Source organism: Thamnophis elegans, chromosome 8, assembly GCF_009769535.1.
Source record: "Thamnophis elegans isolate rThaEle1 chromosome 8, rThaEle1.pri, whole genome shotgun sequence".
Classification (NCBI taxonomy): Eukaryota; Metazoa; Chordata; class Lepidosauria; order Squamata; family Colubridae; genus Thamnophis; species Thamnophis elegans.
Window position 1 is genome coordinate 44,335,866 of NC_045548.1, and position 20,087 is coordinate 44,355,952.

The window sequence follows — 20,087 nt, forward strand, 5'->3', positions numbered from 1 at the left end:
TAGGCTGGCTGAAATCGTAAACAAGGAAAACAAACCGAAATATTAATTTCACCTATCAAAAACAAGTAGTCCAAACAGGACTACTTATAAATAAAAAAGCAAGAAATCTCCAAACTTTGCAAAGCAGGCATACACACCAAAAAATGAAGCCACTTGAAGAAAATAAAAACTAACCGAGGGTTTAGGAAATCCTGCAAAAGCCCATAGTGTAGCCAATGATTTTTAACACAATTGAAAATGCACATAAAAAGATAAGACAAATCATCTCAAATAGTAATTGTTTAATAAAGTCATTGAATATATAGATCATTTGTATTTAGTCCACCCCTACCCCCTTGCCAAATTTTTCTGTTCAAATCTGTTACAAAGAGTTATGTATGTTTGAAGAAAACGATATGAGACTTCTAAATGCTTTATTTTATGTTATAGATTCAGATACACGAGTAGAAACAAGACATTTATATCCTGATCCTCCCACCAATAATGATAGTCTGGACATTCAGCAGCTAGCATTGCTAAGAGAGCAAAAAAAGAAACTTAAAAAAATGAGGAGAAATGCAGAAGGTAAGCTAGGGCTCCTCAAAGTAGATGGATCTTTCATGGTTTTAATTTCACTCTGCAATCTTTATCTTGGTCTTTGCACATACCCACTTATACCCCAAATATAACTATGTCAAGCGCGGAAAAATCAGAAGCACAGGCAGTTCAAATGAATATAAAGGTTTATTGCAAGCTTATGCTCTATATGAGAATCTGAACTACTAACAGTCAAAACTAATTTGGGCAGAGTCAATGGAATTCAAGATGGGCTGGACTTAGATCTCTTGTGGCGTAAAGGGACTCAAGATTGATGACTTGTTTGACCCCTTCTTCGGGCTCAACCTGATGATCTCCTACAATTTATTATCTTAATAGAAAATCAGTGGATACCTATTGCTATTAGCTTTGAGTTTTGTCATATCACTTGGCTAATAGCTGCAGTATTTTTCTGCCATTGGTGCTTGTGGGTTTTCCCCTACCTTCCTATGCTCCTCATAGTTACAGTATTCAAATTCTATGAAAAGATATCTGGAGACTCCATCTTGGTGATGATTTTGGGATATCAAAATTAACAAGAGAATCTTTGATTGGGGTTTTTAGATCTTGTGATATAGAATTGCACAAAATACTGTGTTTCCCCAAAAATAAGATAGCGCCTTATTTTATTTTGACCCCCAAAATAAGTGCTTAGCCTTATTTTCGGGGAGGTCTTATTATTTTTGAGGTGCAGGAAGCAGCGAGAGTGGTCACCTAATGGCTGCTGCTGCTGTTTGGCAATATTTTCAGGGAGAGGACTTATTTTGGGGGAAGAACTTATTTTAGCACATGCGCTCAAAAGTCCAATTGGGCTTATTATCCAGGGAAGTCTTATTTTCGAGGGAAAAAGGTACAAAAAATTAATAAAGTTGCAGAACAAATGTAAAAATACTATGTTAATACAATACCCATATTTTGGGGGTTGCAAATTGGCTGAATATTGATCAAGAACTTATTTAAAAAGGAATTAAAAAGGAAAATCCTATTTGTACATAATTTCCTCAATAAATGTCTAATAAATTACAGGATTTGGTGATAACATTAAATTTTCTACTTTATTCCTGTTTCATTATCAATTTTTGTTTATTAGCATATTATTTTAATAATTAACATTACCATTTCTCAGTAAAATTCTCCTGCTGTTGGTGTGATTTTGAATGCATGGCTTTGATAATATTTATTACATTCCTGAATTCTAGTGTTATGGAACACTGTCAGGGTCCTTTGGTTTTTAATTCTATTTTTCTTATCAATATATTTGCTTTATTAGGTTCCCTAGATTTTGATGAGCCGGTATCTAGCATTAGACCAAGAGACAAAGCATTGGTGAGTAACAATACAATAAACTTACTCATTTTTTTTTATTCCTTGTTGGAAATAATAATTTTGTGCACATGTACTAATTCATATTCCTTGAACTTTTGCCTTTTATATTCAGTTTCATTAGAGATTTCACTTTTTTAATGAGGATTATAGTGCTAGGTTTTTCTGTGCAGGTCCCACCTAGTTGTCTCTATGACTTCTTTAATGGGTATCTAATTTGTCTTAAGTTAAGGTGGTATCATGGGTTGCATGTATAATTTTCAAAGGCTTCTGTAAACAGTGCCTTTGAAAAGCAACAGTGAGGTCAGTGTGGGCTGGGATTTATATCGTGAACACTTATTAACAGTATTGAATAGTTGTGTCATTCTTACACATTTCACTGTAATTTGAAGGCTGAAACTTGGAAGAGTATTCTAAAGGATCTTTAGTTATCTTTTAAAAAACAATTTTAAAATGTTAAAATGTTTCCTCAGTAATGAGAGTTGGATATGTTTAACTCTTATATTTGATCAAAATGAATTTGATCATTATTGATATCATTATTTTGTATTTTTTGCAAACTGGAGATGTGAATATCAGATAAGCTGACACATAGAAAATTAAAGATATCTCACTTTGAAATAAAAATAGTAGAGTAGGAAAAGCTGCACAAAGGAGAACCAAAATGATCCATTGAAGTAGATCCATTGTTAGGAAAGTTTCAACTATTGAAAGGCACTGAAAGTTCACTTCCAAATTGTTTCCAAGAAAACCAAAGAGAGATATTCATAACACATTGAGTTCAGCTGAAATGAAAATTTACTTTTAATAAGGAGACACAGAAAAAGATTACATTATAATATTAGAGAAATAAGATAGAAATCATTCTCGCTATACTGGATTTCAGTGTTATGTGTGCCTAGAATGGCAATGAAAAGAAAGTAGCTCTTTAACTGTTTGTAGTTAAATTGAAATTTATTACAAAACAGGATAGTTGCCAATTAGAGAAGAGATTAGATAAATTAATCCTTTAAAAGGGGTACATGACTACTGGCTAGTAGTCTTGATAGTTATTAATTGACTTCACTATTAGGGTTTTTCCTCCTTCAGTGCCAAGTGAACCTGTACAGATTCTATCGCACTTCCACCCTGCTTGTGGCTGCACAGAGGCATCTTGTTGATTGGATAAATACATCTTTGCTGTGATTCATTGGAACTTTATTTTATTCCTTCACTTAATAAAATCTATTCTGAATGAATAGTTATTTTCAGAGTAGATTAAATACGTGCAAAATGAAAGATATATGGAAATGAAATTGTGGCTTGCTTTTTAAAAGGTAACTTTTCAGTACTGCATTACATTTATTCAGTAATATATTAAGTCAAGATCCAGATTACTGGATCTTGACTTACTATATTGGAAGGCTATTATAGGAACAAGTAGGAATAATAGAAAACTATTATCAATGTTAAACAAAATAGACTGTTGATTTGACTTGAGTTTTCTGTTGCTTTTCATTTGTAGATTAGAGATGCAGACTCAGATGGACTTATGAAAACATCACTCCTGGAATCTGAGAGTGCTTTTATTGGTGAATTTATCTTTTTAGTATTTTTATATTTGGCAGACTACTTATCAAGAAGAGCTATCTTGTATGTGTTGCTGCATTCCCTTCAGGTTTATGCAGCATTTTAGTTACAGCTAATATTTATTGTTTGTTTGAAAGGCATATATCATCCTATATTTGTAGGAATAAAATCAATTGATTGTCAGATATTTCAGTTTTTTGAGTTTCTATAGATACATTTAATAGTTTTCCATTATTCGGAGGTATAGCGATAGCAGTTTGAATGTAGTGTGTTGAAGCATCTTCTAAATTACAGCTCTTCAATGAATGAAGCTACTGGAGACTTTTTTGGTCTAGTTATTTTCATAATACAGTAGTCCTCAACTTATGACCACAATTGAACCCAACATTTCTGTTGGTAAGTAAGACAATTGTTAAGTGAGTTTTAGACCATTTTATGACCTTTCTTCCCACAGTTGTTGTGAATCACTGCTGTTGTTAAGTGAATCTGGCTTCCTCATTGACTTTGCTTAAGGTCACAAAAGGTGATCACAGGACCTCAGGACACTGCAATCATCCTAGATATGAACCAGTTGCCAAGCATCCAAATTTTGATCACATGAGCATAGGGGTGCTGAAATGGTTGTAAGTGTGAAAAATGGTCATAAGTCATTTTTTCAGTGCCATTACAACTTTGAATGATCACTAAATTAATGGTCGTAAGTTCAGGATTACCTTTTATGGTTAACTAATATAGTTCAAAAACTAGCTTTGCAATTTCACTATTGCTTACAAATCCAGTATGAACTTATATTTTTGACACTTGCTTCTCCTAGATACGGATGGTGAAACTTATCCAATTTTAGAAGAGCATCACTACTATACGAATACAACTCCTTCACCCCCTGTATCGGCAAGAGAAAGAAGGAGAGAGAAGGTGGTAAAGGGATTTATTGGATTTTTTCCCCATTGATGCTTTGTGCACCTAAGTCTTGTTGAAGTAAAATTCTACCAACTGTTTATTTTAATACACCTTATTCAATTAAATTCATTCTCATTCTTCCTCCCTCCCTCCCTCTCCTGAGGAAGTAACTAGCATTTTCTTTATAATATTTCTTTGTGATGTGCAGATTTTTGATTATTTTGGCAATTCCAGTAATGTTGATTTGATAAGCATTTCATAATAATTCAATCAAATTCTCTGTATCTTCAGGATGATGCTTTTTATAGGGTGACTCCACCACCACAATTGGACAACAGCTCTCTCCACTCAAATTCTAGTCTCAATATAGATCAATTAAAAGTCAGAAATGAAGAAAGACTGCAAAGATTAAATGAACTACATAAGAATGCCGCTCATATAGGTATGATCGCTTTATTGAATGTTAGGACAGAAATTATTGAAGAATTAAACATTTTGTTAGATTTGGAAGAACTGATTAATACAGTGTGAGCAAACTTTATCTAGATTAACTTTTCCCAAACTTGGTAGCTTTCAGATATTTGCAGCTCATCTTGTAGGATTCTCAGAAATTGTTGAGAAACTAGAAACTAGCCATGGATTCTTGGAAGATGACCTGCACAGTTGGTATCCATTGGATGGGAAATGCTAGCCAAGGGCAAAGTATTTCATATATACTGCACACCCAGAATACATGGCTAATGTGCTACCAAGGCTAAACTGCACAGAACACAAGAGTGCTGCATTGCATTACTCTTCCTTCCCACATTCAGATTTTTAACATACGCAAGTGCTTTAACATATAAAATGGAATGGTGGGGGTGGGGGTAATTGCTCTGGATTTACTTTGTAGCCTTGTAATTAAAAGAAGAAACGACTAAAGCAGAAAAAAACAGGTAGCTGCAGATCAATTTAGGCAACAAGTTAGTTGTAGCCTCCTTTCACTGTTGGATTCATTTGAATGTAGTCCTATATTTATATCACAGACAGACCTACCGAATTTTAAGAGGTCTTTAAGTCTAATTGTATGAAGGTAATTTAAAGGTAGAGGCTTCCAGTGAGGGAGAGTCTCTCCCAGTTATTGATTTCATTGCCACCTTGCTGTTACTGTTACTGTTCTTAATAGTCATCATCTGAAATATATTTTCCTTAATTTAATCTTATTTGACTGAGTCTTCACTTCTAGATCACCATACACAAATATTTCAGGTCTTATGCATAAGATATTTAAGTGCTATGAAGAGTAGTATCACCATATTTTCCTTCAGTCCTTTTCTTCTTGAGGCAAGAGACACCCAATCCCATCAATTTTGTTGTTGTATGGCTGTATTGTATGTTGTTGTATTTATACCAGTCATATATTTTAATGCTAACCTCCTCAAAGTATGATGCTCAGAGTTGGATACAATCCACATTTAGTCCATGTTCTGATAACATTTCGACACAGAATTTGAGTATGGCCTGTACTATGGTACTATGTGGAGGGATTTCAATGAGCATCTTTTCTTCAGCTTTGCAGCCTTTACCTTCAATTTTTCAATTTGAGATTATAGATGTCAGACTGCCAACCTTAGCTGGCTCATACTTGGTTTCCCAGACACTTATGACCTGGCACAGGGCTGTTTGCTTTTGTTTTTACAATAAGTGCACGAATAAAAAAAGGAAAGGACAAGGATCAGGGGAAAAGAACAGGATGTAAGGGTATGTGGGAATCACCTTGGGGCATGGGGGAAGAGCTGCAATCTATATAATGGATTGATAAAATTTAAGTGAAAGGAAGAGGAATGTCAAAACTGTCCCTAATTTTGGGGAGCCTAAAAGTGAAGTAAATAAGGAGTATTTCCAAACTTGCAGATTCTGTTAATGTAATCCTTTAATAACCTTGTAATACTGCAATATTACTACTACCACCACCGTGGTTGCACAGTGATTAGAATGCGGTATTGCAGGCTAACTCTGCCCTACAGCCAGGAGTATGATTTTGACCAGCTCAAGATTGACTCAGCCTTCCATCCCTTCAAGGTCAGTAAAATGAGGACCCAGATTGTTTGAGACAATATGTTGAACTGTAAATTGCTTAGTGCTGTAAAGCACTATGGAGCAGTATATATTGTAGATTTAAATGCTATTGCTATTGCTAATAAAGACAGATCTAGTACTCCTGGTTATGCTTCTTGTCTAGACTACGTTGCAAAGCTGACATCAATCTTACAAGCATAAAAGTAATCCTACCTATGTTCATTGTTATTCTCCCCAAAAGCAGAAAGAATCCCTTCTGAGATGCTTTCACCCCACCTCTTCCGTCAGACTCAAATTTTGTTTCTCACACTGTAGGCTGATAAACAGGCTCTTCCTGTTTTCCAAGGACATTGCCACATTCCATTATATAGAATGCCAGCAGTAGTACAGTTTTGGAACTACTTCACTGGCCAACTTGAGAAAAGCTAACTGGCTCTGATGAATGCTAATAATTGTTATGATAGAGATAGCCATACACTTGTGCAATTCGATCTGAAGTTTTGAGGAATAGAAAGACTAATGATGCAGAATATATAGGATGCATACAATCAGTAGAATTGCCTCCTTTTCTGGACTACCATTAGTGGAATTATAAATTGAATTTCTCATTGGAATTCTGTGATCAATCAGTAAACATCATCTTAACCCTTTGTTGCAGCATGTATCTGATTTATAATCAACTTATCATTGATTGCATTAAAACTAGCCTTAACTACTTAATTCAGGGATGTCAAACTGGCTGCACATGGGCTGGATGCATCACACGCAGGCCATGCCCACCCCAGCACAGCGAATGCAAAAAAGGTTCGTGATATGTCGCATGACATCAATGTAACATGGCGAGTTTGACACCTGTGACTTAACTTGTTCTTTAAATTTCCTGACTATCCTCCTCCAGTCAGAATGCAAATTGGCTTTTCTCAAATTTGTATGTCTTTATTTGAAATTTCAACTGGGATTTTTCTGAGCCAGGCTTACCATTCTTCCAAGATAATTTTGATCTCCCCCACCCCGCTTTATGCAGTCTACAAATGTGTTGAAATTTCCCTTCACCAGGAAGCATTATATAGCAGGTACTATCACCATAAAGAAACCAATGAGATGTTGAAAAAGATTTTCCTGCAAATATCATATATTCTTTCTTGATAGGTTAGCATATTCCATCACCAAAATCTGGACTGATTTTTGACATTTTCTTTGTAGAAAGGAAGTGATAGTCAGGGTGAGTAACTGACAAAATTTAGTTTCTTTTAGTTATCTTTTAGATAGACTCATAGATATTTGAAGATCCTTTTTGAATTCCAGTTTCTCAATGCAGCAAATGCCAAAAAAGATTTCTGTTCATAGAGAAGCTCTTCTGGGTGCATAGAGAAGCTTTTCTTTGGTGAATGCTACCATGTGCTATTCAAACATTTGATTTTTTCATATCATTTTAAAAAAAACAGCTTCTGCAAACCAAGAAAATTATTCTTTCTTTGGAACCTCAGTGGTATATATTGCTCCTAGGTGAAATTCTGTATAGTATAGAGTCTTAAAACCTCCTAAGAGTCTATATTGAGTTGGACCTATTTTCAAATTTGACATAATTATTTATTACTGAAGCTGCAATTTCAAGAAGAATCTTTATTGTAGTTTGACTGTTTTTATTAAGATTGGCTTGATTAAAATTAATTTATTCATCCCTCTTTTTGAATTAGATATGAAACCATAGACCCAAAAATACTCAAATGTGATACTTGTCTTTCGTATACACAGATTGGTGCTCCGAACCTCCACCTATATATTTTAGAAAGGACTGAATTTATCTGGAAAAGTATCCAGTTTGATGCATATGCAGATTTTTGTTTGCCTGGGGTTAATTATCTTTTAATTTTACACTTTTAGTAATTTATTAGTTAGTACTAATTTGTTTTATATAGATACCTTTATATATAGATAAATCTATTCTTCCCTCCATGCATAAAATATTTCTTGTACCCTTGGCTGCTGTACAATCCCTGAGCATCATAGAGCCTCCTATATATTTGTTGGCAAGGTATTTTTTCTTCAAATGCTTCATCTCGTTTTTTCTAAAAGTGTCTTAAGTTGTTGCGGCCAAAAACTTCTGTGTCAAAAGAGTGAAGATTGACCGTTGTCTTACCTGAACGGTCCTTCTATGGGTGCTGCGAAGGGAATCCAATCATGGGTTAACTTAGCCTTCTAGCCTTGAGACTGAGTATGCAAATTTCAAAGTCACGCCTCCTCTGACTGGACTTCCGTTTCCTTTCAGTTCTTTACGAAGTCCACCGAAGGAGCATTATGTCAATCCTCAAACAAGCCGCAAGTCATCCGGCACTACAGAGTCAAGTCCAGTCAGTAACAAGTCACAGAGTCACAATCAAAACGGAGCCCTGACCAGCCGAAGCTGCGGGCGGGTTTGGATTCCCTTCGCAGCACCCATAGAAGGACCGTTCAGGTAAGACAACGGTCATTCTCCTGTGTGCTGCTTCGGGAATCCAATCATGGGATATATCAAAGCAATGAACTCCCAGGGCGGGAGCTAGGCTGGTCAGGCTCCTCCGCAGATGGAAGGACCCTTTGCAACACTCTCCGCCCAAAGGACGCCTCAGCCGAGGCGAAGACATCAATCTTGTAGTGGCGAATAAAAGGCGAGGGGGATGCCCAAGTGGCCGCCCTGCAAATCTCTTCTACAGACGCTTGCGTCGCCCAGGCCGCTGTGGTGGCCGCACTCCTGGTGGAATGAGGAGTGATTCGCCTTGGAACCGGTCTGGAGTGGGTGTCATACGCCAACGCAATGCAAGCTTTCAACCATCGGCCGATGGTGTGGGAGGACACCCTCTGTCCCATTGAAGATGGCTGGAAGGAGACGAACAGAGCCTCTGATCTTCGGAACGACGCCGTGCGCTTCACATAGCGACGAAGAGCTCTGCGAACATCCAGATGGTGCCACTGACGTTCCTGCGGATGAGACGGGTGAGGACAAAAGTCCGGCAGGACAAGTTCTTGAGTTCTGTGAAACAATGAGTTTATCTTTGGAAGAAAGGTCGGATCCAAACGAAGCACTACCTTGTTCGGGTGGAAGATGCAAAGATCCGCACGAACAGAAAGGGCTGCTAGCTCCGACACCCTCCTGGCCGATGTTATGGCCACCAGGAAGGCCGTCTTGAGTGTCAACAAGCGGAGGCTGATGGAATGTAGAGGCTCAAAGGGGGCAGCTGTTAGGGCCCTGAGAACCAAGGTCAAATCCCACGTGGGATAACGATGTACCGTCGGCGGTCGTAAGTTGGAAGCACCCTTAAGGAAGGTTCGAACTCGCGAGTGCTGAGATAAGGAGCGGCCTTGGCCACCCCCGACCACCGTCGACAAGGCTGTGACCTGACGGCGAAGCGTGTTTGGTGCCAACCCCTTGTTGAGGCTGGACTGCAAGAAATCCAGAACTTGGGGCACCGAGGCCTTGATGGGATCGACCCCGGTGCGCCGGCACCACCGGCAGAAGGCCTGCCAGGTAGCCTCGTAAATACGGGTAGTCGACGGGCGACGGGCCGCTTGAATTGTAGAAATGACTTCGTCCGAATAGTGGAGGGCCGCTAGCATCTCCCGCTCACGTGCCACACGGCTAACTGCAACAGCTGAGGGCCCGGGTGCCGGAGAGCCCCTTGGTGGAGCTGAATCTTGTCGTCCGGAATCCTCCAAGGACGCGAAACGGACAGATGGACGAGGTCTGCGTACCAGGGACGTCTGGGCCACATTGGAGCGACCAGCAGCACTTCCGCCTGTTCTGCCAAGATCTTCTGAATGACCGACGGAAGGATCGGGAGAGGAGGAAAGGCATAAAGAAGGCCGGCCGGCCAACGGCTGCGTAGAGCGTCTACTCCCTCCGCCCCCGGAGTCTGGTATCGGGAGTAAAACCGGGGAAGTTGTGCGTTGTGCGGATGAGCGAACAGATCCACCTCGGGCAGGCCGAAGCGGCGAGAGAGTTCCTGGAAGAGAATGGGGTGGAGCTGCCACTCCCCCTGATCCACAGTCGCTCTGCTCAGCCAGTCCGCCTGAATGTTGGCTTCGCCCGAGATGTGCTCCGCCCGAATCGATGAGAGTCTGGGCTCCGCCCAATGGAACAACCTTTCCGCTTCCAGCATCAGAGCTCTGGACTGCGTTCCCCCTTGGCGGTTGATGTGAGCCTTGGAGGCCACATTGTCGGTCAAGATTAACACATGGCGATGAGATACAATGTCCCGAAACTCCAGGAGAGCCAGACGGATGGCCCGCAACTCCAGCCAGTTTATGCTGTTCACCAGCTCCTGATCCGACCATCGACCTTGGGCCACCCTGTCCAGGGCATGGGCCCCCCATCCGAATAAGCTGGCGTCCGTTGTAACTTGAACGCGGTCCGGCTCCTTGAATGGACATCCCCGGAGGAGCCTGGACGACATCCACCAATGCAGGGACCGCCTGGCCTTGCCTGGGAGCTGCACCTTGATGTGGGAGTGACTGGTATGCGCTCTTTGGAAGGGCAGCAGGAACCACTGGAGAGGACGCGCATGGAACCTGGCCCAGGGCACCGCGCCGATGCAGGAGATCATCTTCCCTAGCAGTTTGGACAGCGACAGAAGCGGTACTAGGCGATGAGATAGCACATGATGCGCCAGGTGGTATATGCTCTGCCTCCTTTCCGGGGACAGGAAAACCTCGCACGACATCGAGTTGATGGTGGTTCCCAGATGAAGGAGGGACGTGGTTGGGCGCAGATGGCTCTTGGGCAGATTGAGGACAAATCCATGGTTTCGCAATGCGTCCATCGTGACCTGTAGGTCTCGGAGGGCCTGATCTCGAGAGGACGACAGCACCAACACGTCGTCCAAATAACAATTGATGCGTATTGGAATTGAACGAAGAGAGGCTGCCAATACTGCCAGAAGTTTGGTGAACGTGCGCGGGGCCGAGGAGAGGCCGAATGGCAAGGCCCGGTATTGATAATGACGGCCGTTGAAGTGAAACCGCAGGAACTTCCGATGTGCCGGATGAATGGGCACATGGAGGTACGCTTCTTTGATGTCTATGGAACTCATCATGTCGCCTTGGCGGATGGAAGCCAATATGCTCTTTAGAGAGTGCATTTTGAATTTTTGGTATTTGATATACTGATTGAGCTGTTTCAAATCTAGGATTGCCCTCCATCCCCCGGAGTTCTTTGGTACTAGGAACAAGATGGAATAAAACCCTAGGCCTCCCTGCCCTTTGGGAACTTGTTCTATGGCCCTGATGGTGAGAAGATGAAATATCTCGGTGTCCATAAGGCGCCGCTTTGACGGGCACCTGGGCACAGGGCACCTGATGAACCTTCTCGGGGGGATGGATAGAAATTCTAGCGTGAGACCCAAACTCACTACTTGAAGGGCCCAGGCGTCTGACGTGAGCTCCGCCCATTGGTGGGCGAAGGCCAAGAGACGTCCTCCTATGGGCCCTACCTCCTGCGAGTCAGCGGTATCTGCGAAAGGATCGGTTGCCCGCTCCTCGGAATGACCGTCTACTCTGCGCCTGACTCTGCTGGCGCCCCCTGTCTCTGGCCCCAGCTCGGTCCTGGCCACGATCCTGTGCCTGGGAGAACTCCCTGGTATAGCTGGGGACATAGGGGGCGGAAGTAAACCCCGAGTCCCCAGACCGAAAGGGCTGCCGTCTACTATAAGGCTGTGGTCTTCTGGTCACACGGGCACTTGTGGAGGGAAGCACCTTACGTTTGTCCCGAGTCTCAATGAGAATGGGATCCAGCACTGAACCAAACAAGGCCCCGCCCTTAAAGGGCGTGGATGCTAGACGCCACTTAGATTTGATATCAGCTTGCCAGTGGCGGAGCCAGAGCAAACGGCGAGAAGCCACATTGGAAACCACAGCTCAGGATGCAAATTTTGCCGCGCTAAGGGTGGCATCAGCAGAAAACTCTAGGGCCGCTATCAGCTTGGTGACATCCTGATGGAGGCGCAGTTCCTCCGGGTCCAGCCTTTCCTGTAGTTGTCTCAGCCAAACTAAGGAAGTCCTATTAAAGAAAGAAGCTGCAGTAGCTGAGCGCAAGGCCCACGCTGCTGCCTGATGAGTTTTGCGAATGACCGATTCGGCCTTGCGGTCCTCGGCCTTCAATCCTTCCGAAATTTCAGAAGGAATTAACGCCGGTGAAGCAAGAGCAGCGATGGGAGCATCCACTGTGGGAAACTGGAGGAGAGTCTCCAACTCTGGAGAAGATGTGAAAAGCTTCCTATCACCAGACCCAGGGGGCTTAACTGCGGTCGGCTCATCCCACTGCTTTTGGATTAAATCAAGAAAAAGCTTAGGGGATGGAATAAAATCTTGCAGAGCCACCTGCTCAGCAAAGAGCCGCTCGGTGGCATCCAGGCCCACAGCAGCACTTTCTGCAGAAATTGCCTCCCCCATGTGGGCGGTAGTCTTGGCCTTGTACAGCAGGGATTTGAAAAGAGTGTGCCTGAAGAGCCCAGGGGCCGGAGGCTGGTCCACAGGAAAGCCCTCGTCACCAGAGAGTTCCCTATCCTGGATTTCACCTTCCTCCACTAAGGGAGATTGTGCGCTAAACACAGAGTGTAAAGGGGAAGGAGGATCAGTTTGCAGAATGGAAGAATCCCCTTGTACTGCTTGGGGAGCCAGGCCTGAGTAGGCCAGAGTAGGCCTGGAGACCTGGGATCTACGCGCTAATTCCGCATCCACCCCTCTGGAAATAGCCTCTGAGATCATGCTGTAAAAATCAGCAGGAAGGCCCAAATCCTGGCCCTCCAGAGGCCTGAGGCCTGCAGCTGTGGGGGTGAACGTGGCAGAAGGCCCAGCGCGTGGAGGTGAACGAAGAGAAGCCCCACTAGCCTCCGAAATAATTGGGGGGGATCGAGGCCCGAAAACCCCTACCTCAGGAATAGGGCCCTGGGGAAGCTGAATATCAGGGGACCAACCCTGCCCAACGACCCTCACCGGAGACACAGGTTGCTGAACCAGAACCGGAGGGGAACAAATGGGAGCCCCAGATGCCTTGGGGGGAACCTTGGCTTTGTCTTTGCGCTTGTGCGACTTATCCCGAACAGTAGATGAGGCTCGAGGCCTGCTAGTAGAGGCCCTGGTCGCGGCCCTACTAGGCCCAGGGCTGGCCCCCCCCTCGCCAGGGGAGCGGGGCTCAGAAACTGGCCCGACAGTACCTTGCACTACCGATTGATCAGCCATGATATGAATCTGAAAGTGCTCAATCAGCGAAACAAAGGAATGCAATTGAAAGCACTCGCCAAGAACGCCACGTGGAAGCAGAGACCAAGAGAAGCGACCTCCTTCCTGAGTCAGCAAACTCGAGTGAGGGAAAAGGGAGGGGCGGAAAGCAGTGCGCAAACTCAAGCGCGCGGAGAAATTCTGCCTTCTCATCCCAGGCATTACTGCGCATGCGTGAAAAAGGCTTCCAAATAAGGCAACCGGCATCAAAGGCGCGAAATTCAAAGAAACCGCAGGGGAAATTCCCAAACAGCCGATCCATGTAATCCTCCGGCAGCCGCTCCAGCGAGGGCACAAAGGAGGGAGGCGGGGAGGAGGGGAAGACCCGCTCCGACAAGCCACAGGCTCGGATCTGACCGCGCTCGCAGGCGGGTGCTATCCGGCGTGGAGGACAGCGCTGGGAGACTCAGCTTCCTTGCGCGCTGAAGTTAAGGGAGGGCAGGCGGAGAACGCCCCACTCCAGCTGTAGCAATCCGATATCCCTTCAAGGGAAATAGCGAGGGAGGAATCGGCTGGCAGAAATCTGCCGCCTTACCTCCAATCCAGCAAGAAATTCACAGTGGAAACCAAGTAAATCCAGCATTAACCTTGAAAAATTAGCAATTAATCAAGAGAGAGTTGAAAATAAGTCTCGTAGGCTTTGGACTGAGTAATAGAACTGAAAGGAAACGGAAGTCCAGTCAGAGGAGGCGTGACTTTGAAATTTGCATACTCAGTCTCAAGGCTAGAAGGCTAAGTTAACCCATGATTGGATTCCCGAAGCAGCACACAGGAGAATTGTAAGTTTTCTCTTGCATACCTGAGATGTTGACTTTTATGATGACGTTGAAGAAAAGTGCTGTTTTGATAATTCTCCCATGCAAAATCATTATTGTATAAATAATGTTCTTCTATGGATAGGGACACCAATGTCAACTAAATGTCAGTAGGTCATTTATGGTGACTCCTGGTTTCTGTTTTGTACATCTGACTAGTTTTCAGGCCATTCTAGCAGAATTTTTTTCTTAGTCTTCACCATAGTCAGCAAGTACCGTATTTATCGGCGTATAACACGCAGTTTTAAAACTAAAATTGCAAGCTTAAACCCTGCCTGCGTGTTATACGCCGATACTGCGTGTTATACGCCGGGTCCACTGTTCCCTCTAAGGTGCGCGGCCGCGCGGCCGCGCAGAGGTTTCTAACTCCCGCGCAGAGGTTTCTTTCAAAGCAAACGTGGGGAAGTCCTTTGCAGGCAGCTAGAACTGGCTGCCTGCAAAGGACCTCCCCAAACTTGTTTCAGCGGCAGCTCTCAGCCTGGCGGCAGCGTCACACACACTGTGGAAGGAGGGGGAGGAGGAGGGAACCAAAGAGAGCTTTTACCGAGTCTGCGCCCCACAGCCAGGACCGTCCTGGCGCCTCCAGCCGCGTTTCTTCCTGCAAAGCCCTTCGGGCAACCCGAGAGTTCCGCTTGACGCCAGAAGGGCTTTGCAGGAAGAAACGCGGCGTTTCTTCCTGCAAAGCCCTTCTGGCGCCAAAAGGAACTCTCGGGTTGCCCGAAGGGCTTTGCGGGGAAGAAACGCGGCTTGAGGCGCAAGGACGGTCCTGGCTGTGGGGCGCAGACTCGGTAAAAGCCTCTCTTTGGTTCCCTCCTCCTCCCCCTCCTCCCCCTCCTCCTCCTCCTCCTCCTCCTTCTTTCTGGAGCCCCTTCCTCAAAGATTTGGTACCAAAGCAATGGCGGTGAGGAAGTTGTGTCTTTTGGATTTTGCACTGTTGTCTTTTCAATGGTTCTCAGACTGGTTGAACCTTTAGCAGCTGGGGTGATATTCTTTACTGTTAAGGTTACAATTGGATGTGTTGGACAAATCTTAAAAGATGAAACTTTTATTAAAACGTTTGACTTAACTAAAAACGTCTTCCTTTTTCTTCTTCTTCTTAAATATGATTTATTTATTTATTTTTACTTCAGAAGTTTGATGACCGTTGTACAAACTAATCCAACCTAAATGTAGAGGAGGAGAAGAAGGGGGGGGGGATTTAAAAAGAGCAGAGGAAAAAGAAAAGAAAGCATGAAGAAAACATAAAGAAAGGGATGGGAGGGAGGGAAGGAAGGAAGGCACTTTATGTTGAGGAGTTAATGTTATAATTCATGTTCTAATGTTATAAATTTTAATCCAACATTAAGTTCCGAGCTTCCAAGTCATTTATTTTTAATGAAAAAAATTTTTACTCAAATTTTTGTGTTAAAATGGGGGATGCGTGTTATACGCCGGTGCGTGTTATACGCCGATAAATACGGTAATTGAAACCTAAAGAAAGATTGGTTATTTCAGCAAGTCAACCTTGAAATAATCTTCCAAATTGATCATGAAGTCCCTTCAGGAGTGCCTGAAGTTTTGCATACAGGTGTATGTAAGAAATATGGCAAAAAGGGGAGTTGGACCCTCCAGTGCTGTTTTAAGGCCTAGTATGCAGTTGGTTTTGATCACCTTCATACTTACCTTAGAAACGCCATTTCCCATCCTTCTGTGTCAAGTAGCATTATTTGACCAGTCACTCCAGAATAAGGAAATACTGAAAATCTGAAGTACCCCAATTGGGCAACAGTTGTGCTGATCTTGCTGCATTTTTATTCCACAGAAGTCCTCTGTAATACTGAAGAATGAATAATTTGGTCACTGAAATATATGGTAGGATACGAAGTATGACTTCATATATTAACGTTTATTTGTTTTCCTCAAGCTGATGACATTTCATTGGGGAATGGTGATGACATCCTGAAGGAATTACTTCCTAGAGATGGCAGAAGATCCAGTTCGATTGATTCTGTGGCAACTGAGCCATGGCTTAGACCCGGGACTTCAGAAACTCTTAGAAGACTCATAGCTGAGCAGTCAAGTCAAGCTAAACCAACTTCTGAGACGAGCATAACATTCAATTGGCAGGGGCTGTCAACTGCCCATGGCTAAATAAACTTGTGTTAAAGCTGTTTGTGCCTTTCAAAAGTTTCACTATTGCACTTTTATATTCATACTTGATTGTGAAAACAATTCCTACTTTGTTTAATTATTGATACATTACTGATAACCTCTAAATTTGGAAATATATTACCACAGTAAATTTTCATGACAGCTTCAGAGTATAGCTAAACATATAATTTAGAGTACATTTAATGGTACTGAGGCAAAATTTATTTTTGGGTTATTATTTTTCTCTGAAAAAGTACCTCAGACTTCTGCAAAATTTGAGAAATATGACCTGAATGTAATCAAATAAAATACTGTGGCTTATTGTTCTTAGACATGCAATAGATGTTTAGGGACTACCCAGAATTTAAATTCATTGCTGCTTTACTTCTAGCCCACAAATTTTATCCAATCATTTGTTCTAAAATGCTGTTTTTTTAAATATGTATATATGTGTTCCCAAATGTCAATAGTGAATTCTATAAATGTATTTATGTTCATGACTTAAGATGACAAAAATTATATTTTTATCATGATTCTAATGAAGTATTTGTGAAGATGGATATTTTGTGAAATGAATAAATTGTCTTTAATAATTAAAGCTCTGGAGTTTTCTTGATGATGCTTCTTTTTCATTGCAGTAGAAATGGCATGTTCATTGAATTTCATTATGGAACTAAATTCTGTCTGAACTGTATTAAGTGTAGTACAAATTTGTTGATTTGTTAACCCCTTCACATTTATTTGGAAGGAAAAAAATACAAATATTACTGATGGCAAAGCTGCAGGGCTTTTATCAATACAAGTTCCTTTTTGTGTAAACAAGATGTTTACATAGTATTCAATATTTAACAGTATGTGTAATATACCATTAAAATGGACTCTTTTCCAACAAGAAATCAGTTTCCCAACTATAAAATCTGGAAGGCTGGATGGGTAGAAAAAGATACCTTGAAGAATTTTCTGATCACCTAAATATAACTTTTTCCTTTCCTTCACCAGGATGTAGTTCTCCTTTATTGAACATTTAATTGTAACAAAAAACAATTGCTTTTAGGCAAATATACAGGGAAACAGAAGAGAAGCTATAATAGCAAAATACAGTAATTTATAATGTCAGTCATTGGCAACGTCATTGGTTACTAACCCCTTTTCCTCCAAATAGGGAGGTATTATTGAGTCATTTGGGGTCCAAAAAGTACTTCATAATACTTCAGAGCTGGAGAAGCTTCTTGGATGAGAAGTGAAACGTCTTCAAAGAAAAACCAGAAAGGCCAGTTGCCTCTTGAACAAGCACCTTTGGTACTTCATTGTAAGTTTAGCTCCTGTCCTCAATTGCCTAGTGCAAAAAGGAGAGAGATGTACTACACTGGTTTTCCCAAGGGAATAGTATTTTCTCAGAGTAGGCTTACCCTTCTGCCTCATTTGAAATCCTTGATTTACAGCTACTCTATAGCTATAAGATCCAGCAGTCTTGTTCTCATCACAGGCTGGGAAGCTGCTGCCTGCCTTTTCTGCTCAAGCCACTTATTGGATGATGAAGCTACTACCCTTGATCAACTATCCGACATTTGCCGTATCGGCCCTGTCTTGTTTTTTTGTCTGGCTATTGGAGAGATTTTTGCATGGGGGTCAGTTCGAGGCAGCCTTCAGTTCTGCCGTTCTGTATGTGAGACAGAATACTGTCCTAGATCTTGATTTAGCTACAGATTTTCCAAAATAAGATGATTTTGAACTGAAAAATAGAAGGAATGATACTTAAGTTAAATTCTTTAATGACTTGCAAACATGCTGAAAGCAGTTTGCTTCAGCACTGTTAACCATCATTGTTAAACTTTTAAGTTTCTTGAAACATTAAAACAAGTAGTTTTACATTGCATTGGTTTTCATTGCACCGATGAAAGAATTCAAAAACTTTATTGACTTATAACCTGATTAGAATATGCCAGATGAGAACCAATATTGTACAGAAAGTTGTACAGAATTTACATAGAAAACTTTACAGAGCTGTACCATATACATTTTTCCATCTGAAAAAATTTTCTACATCCACTGTAAGACAGAATGCTTGACAATCTTTTCTTTAACCATCAGAGCACAATTCACAGTATGAATACATTTCCAATAAATTTAAAACCATCCCTAAACCATGCCAGATTGTTACTTGAATATATTTAACATTACATTCTGTACACAGAGTGAAATCTACATCAAGCAACCCCCCCCCCCCCCGAAAGGTGACATAAGATAAAACCTAGACTCATTTGCAGTGATTCAAGTTCCAGCCCAGAAGGATCGTTGCAATGGCTTATTATATTTAAAAGCCCTATCACAGGTATATTACAAACAGTTAAGCCAGTTGTGACTTTTTCAATCTCTGCCCTTCATTAAAGTTAGCAGGACTAACTTTTAGGATACAGATCAAATCAATCACAACATAAACTCAGACTAGTGCATTTGGTAAACAAATGTATGGGTTTCTATGAAATCATAAAAGAATGCAGGAAGAACTATATAGTGTTTGTAATTTTATATTACAGACCTGCACTCTTTTCAGTTTTTTCACTGAAGAATGATTACCTATATCTCAGCTTGAGTGTGCAGATTTTTTTTCAGAATAAGAATTCCATAAAATTGCTAGATCTCTTAACTAGTGTTTTCCTGTGCTCTCAGTACAAACCATTCTTTCAAATACAGTTCTCCTGAGTTGAACTCTATGGAAGTTCAAACTTTTAAAGTGTTAGTTCTTTGGGTACATATCTTAAGTTCACAGCCATCATAAATATACACACGCATACACATACACATAATATGTATGCATGTCTGAATAAGAGGACATCACAGTCCAAGCTGACAATAAGACTGTTTAAAACTGGCTCAATGCTCAGCACAAGCCAGGAAAGGGAGGAAGAAAAATCCACTGGAGAATTAAAAGTTTTGCAAGCCTAAGTTACAGCTTTACTCTATACTGTGAACCTATAGATGCCCACACTGCCATATAGAGACCATCACGAACATCCAGTGCAAGTTGATTTGGTTCTTAGTTTCCTTAGTTATACTTCTACTGCTTGGCTACATCTTCCTCTTGATCTGCTGGCTGAGATATTTGGAAAACAACTCCAATTCGTAGAAAAAATCTTCTCAAAACAGCCCGGAGTTCAGGAATCAGATCAAATTGCATTATTTCACACAAAAGTGGATAGTAGAAAGATGCATGAGCTTTGAACTAAGGGGAAAAAAATTCTATTAAGTTTTTGAACGAGTAAATGCGCTAATTCAAACATTACAATAAAAATTATCTAGGTGTCAGATTCCTCATCCCATTTTCTGAAGGAACAAATGTTCATGGTCTTATTGGCACTGAAGTACTGATACCAGAAAAGGGTGAAAAAGGCAAATGGCAATATGACATGAATGGATTGGAATGTTTTTATTCCTCAACAATGGAAGGGAATCTATCCTAAAACT

General features: G+C 41.7%; 2 protein-coding genes across 4 annotated transcripts in view; one reads left to right on the forward strand and one right to left on the reverse strand.

The window, feature by feature from the left end:
- The window catches only part of CSPP1 (centrosome and spindle pole associated protein 1), a 63,534-nt gene extending 46,787 nt beyond the window's left edge, over positions 1 to 16,747 (forward strand). The window contains exons 25-30 of the mRNA XM_032222641.1: positions 430 to 564; positions 1,847 to 1,902; positions 3,404 to 3,470; positions 4,283 to 4,383; positions 4,660 to 4,810; positions 16,396 to 16,747. Coding sequence (XP_032078532.1) covers positions 430 to 564; positions 1,847 to 1,902; positions 3,404 to 3,470; positions 4,283 to 4,383; positions 4,660 to 4,810; positions 16,396 to 16,622 — 737 coding nt within the window. The 3' untranslated portion in view covers positions 16,623 to 16,747. The remainder of the gene's footprint in view (positions 1 to 429; positions 565 to 1,846; positions 1,903 to 3,403; positions 3,471 to 4,282; positions 4,384 to 4,659; positions 4,811 to 16,395) is intronic.
- Positions 16,748 to 17,597: 850 nt separating this feature from the next.
- Positions 17,598 to 20,087, reverse strand: part of ARFGEF1 (ADP ribosylation factor guanine nucleotide exchange factor 1) — a 68,207-nt gene continuing 65,717 nt past the window's right edge. For all 3 annotated transcript variants that reach the window (XM_032222599.1, XM_032222600.1, XM_032222601.1), the window contains one exon: positions 17,598 to 19,845. In XM_032222599.1, coding sequence (XP_032078490.1) covers positions 19,681 to 19,845 — 165 coding nt within the window. In that variant the 3' untranslated portion in view covers positions 17,598 to 19,680. The remainder of the gene's footprint in view (positions 19,846 to 20,087) is intronic.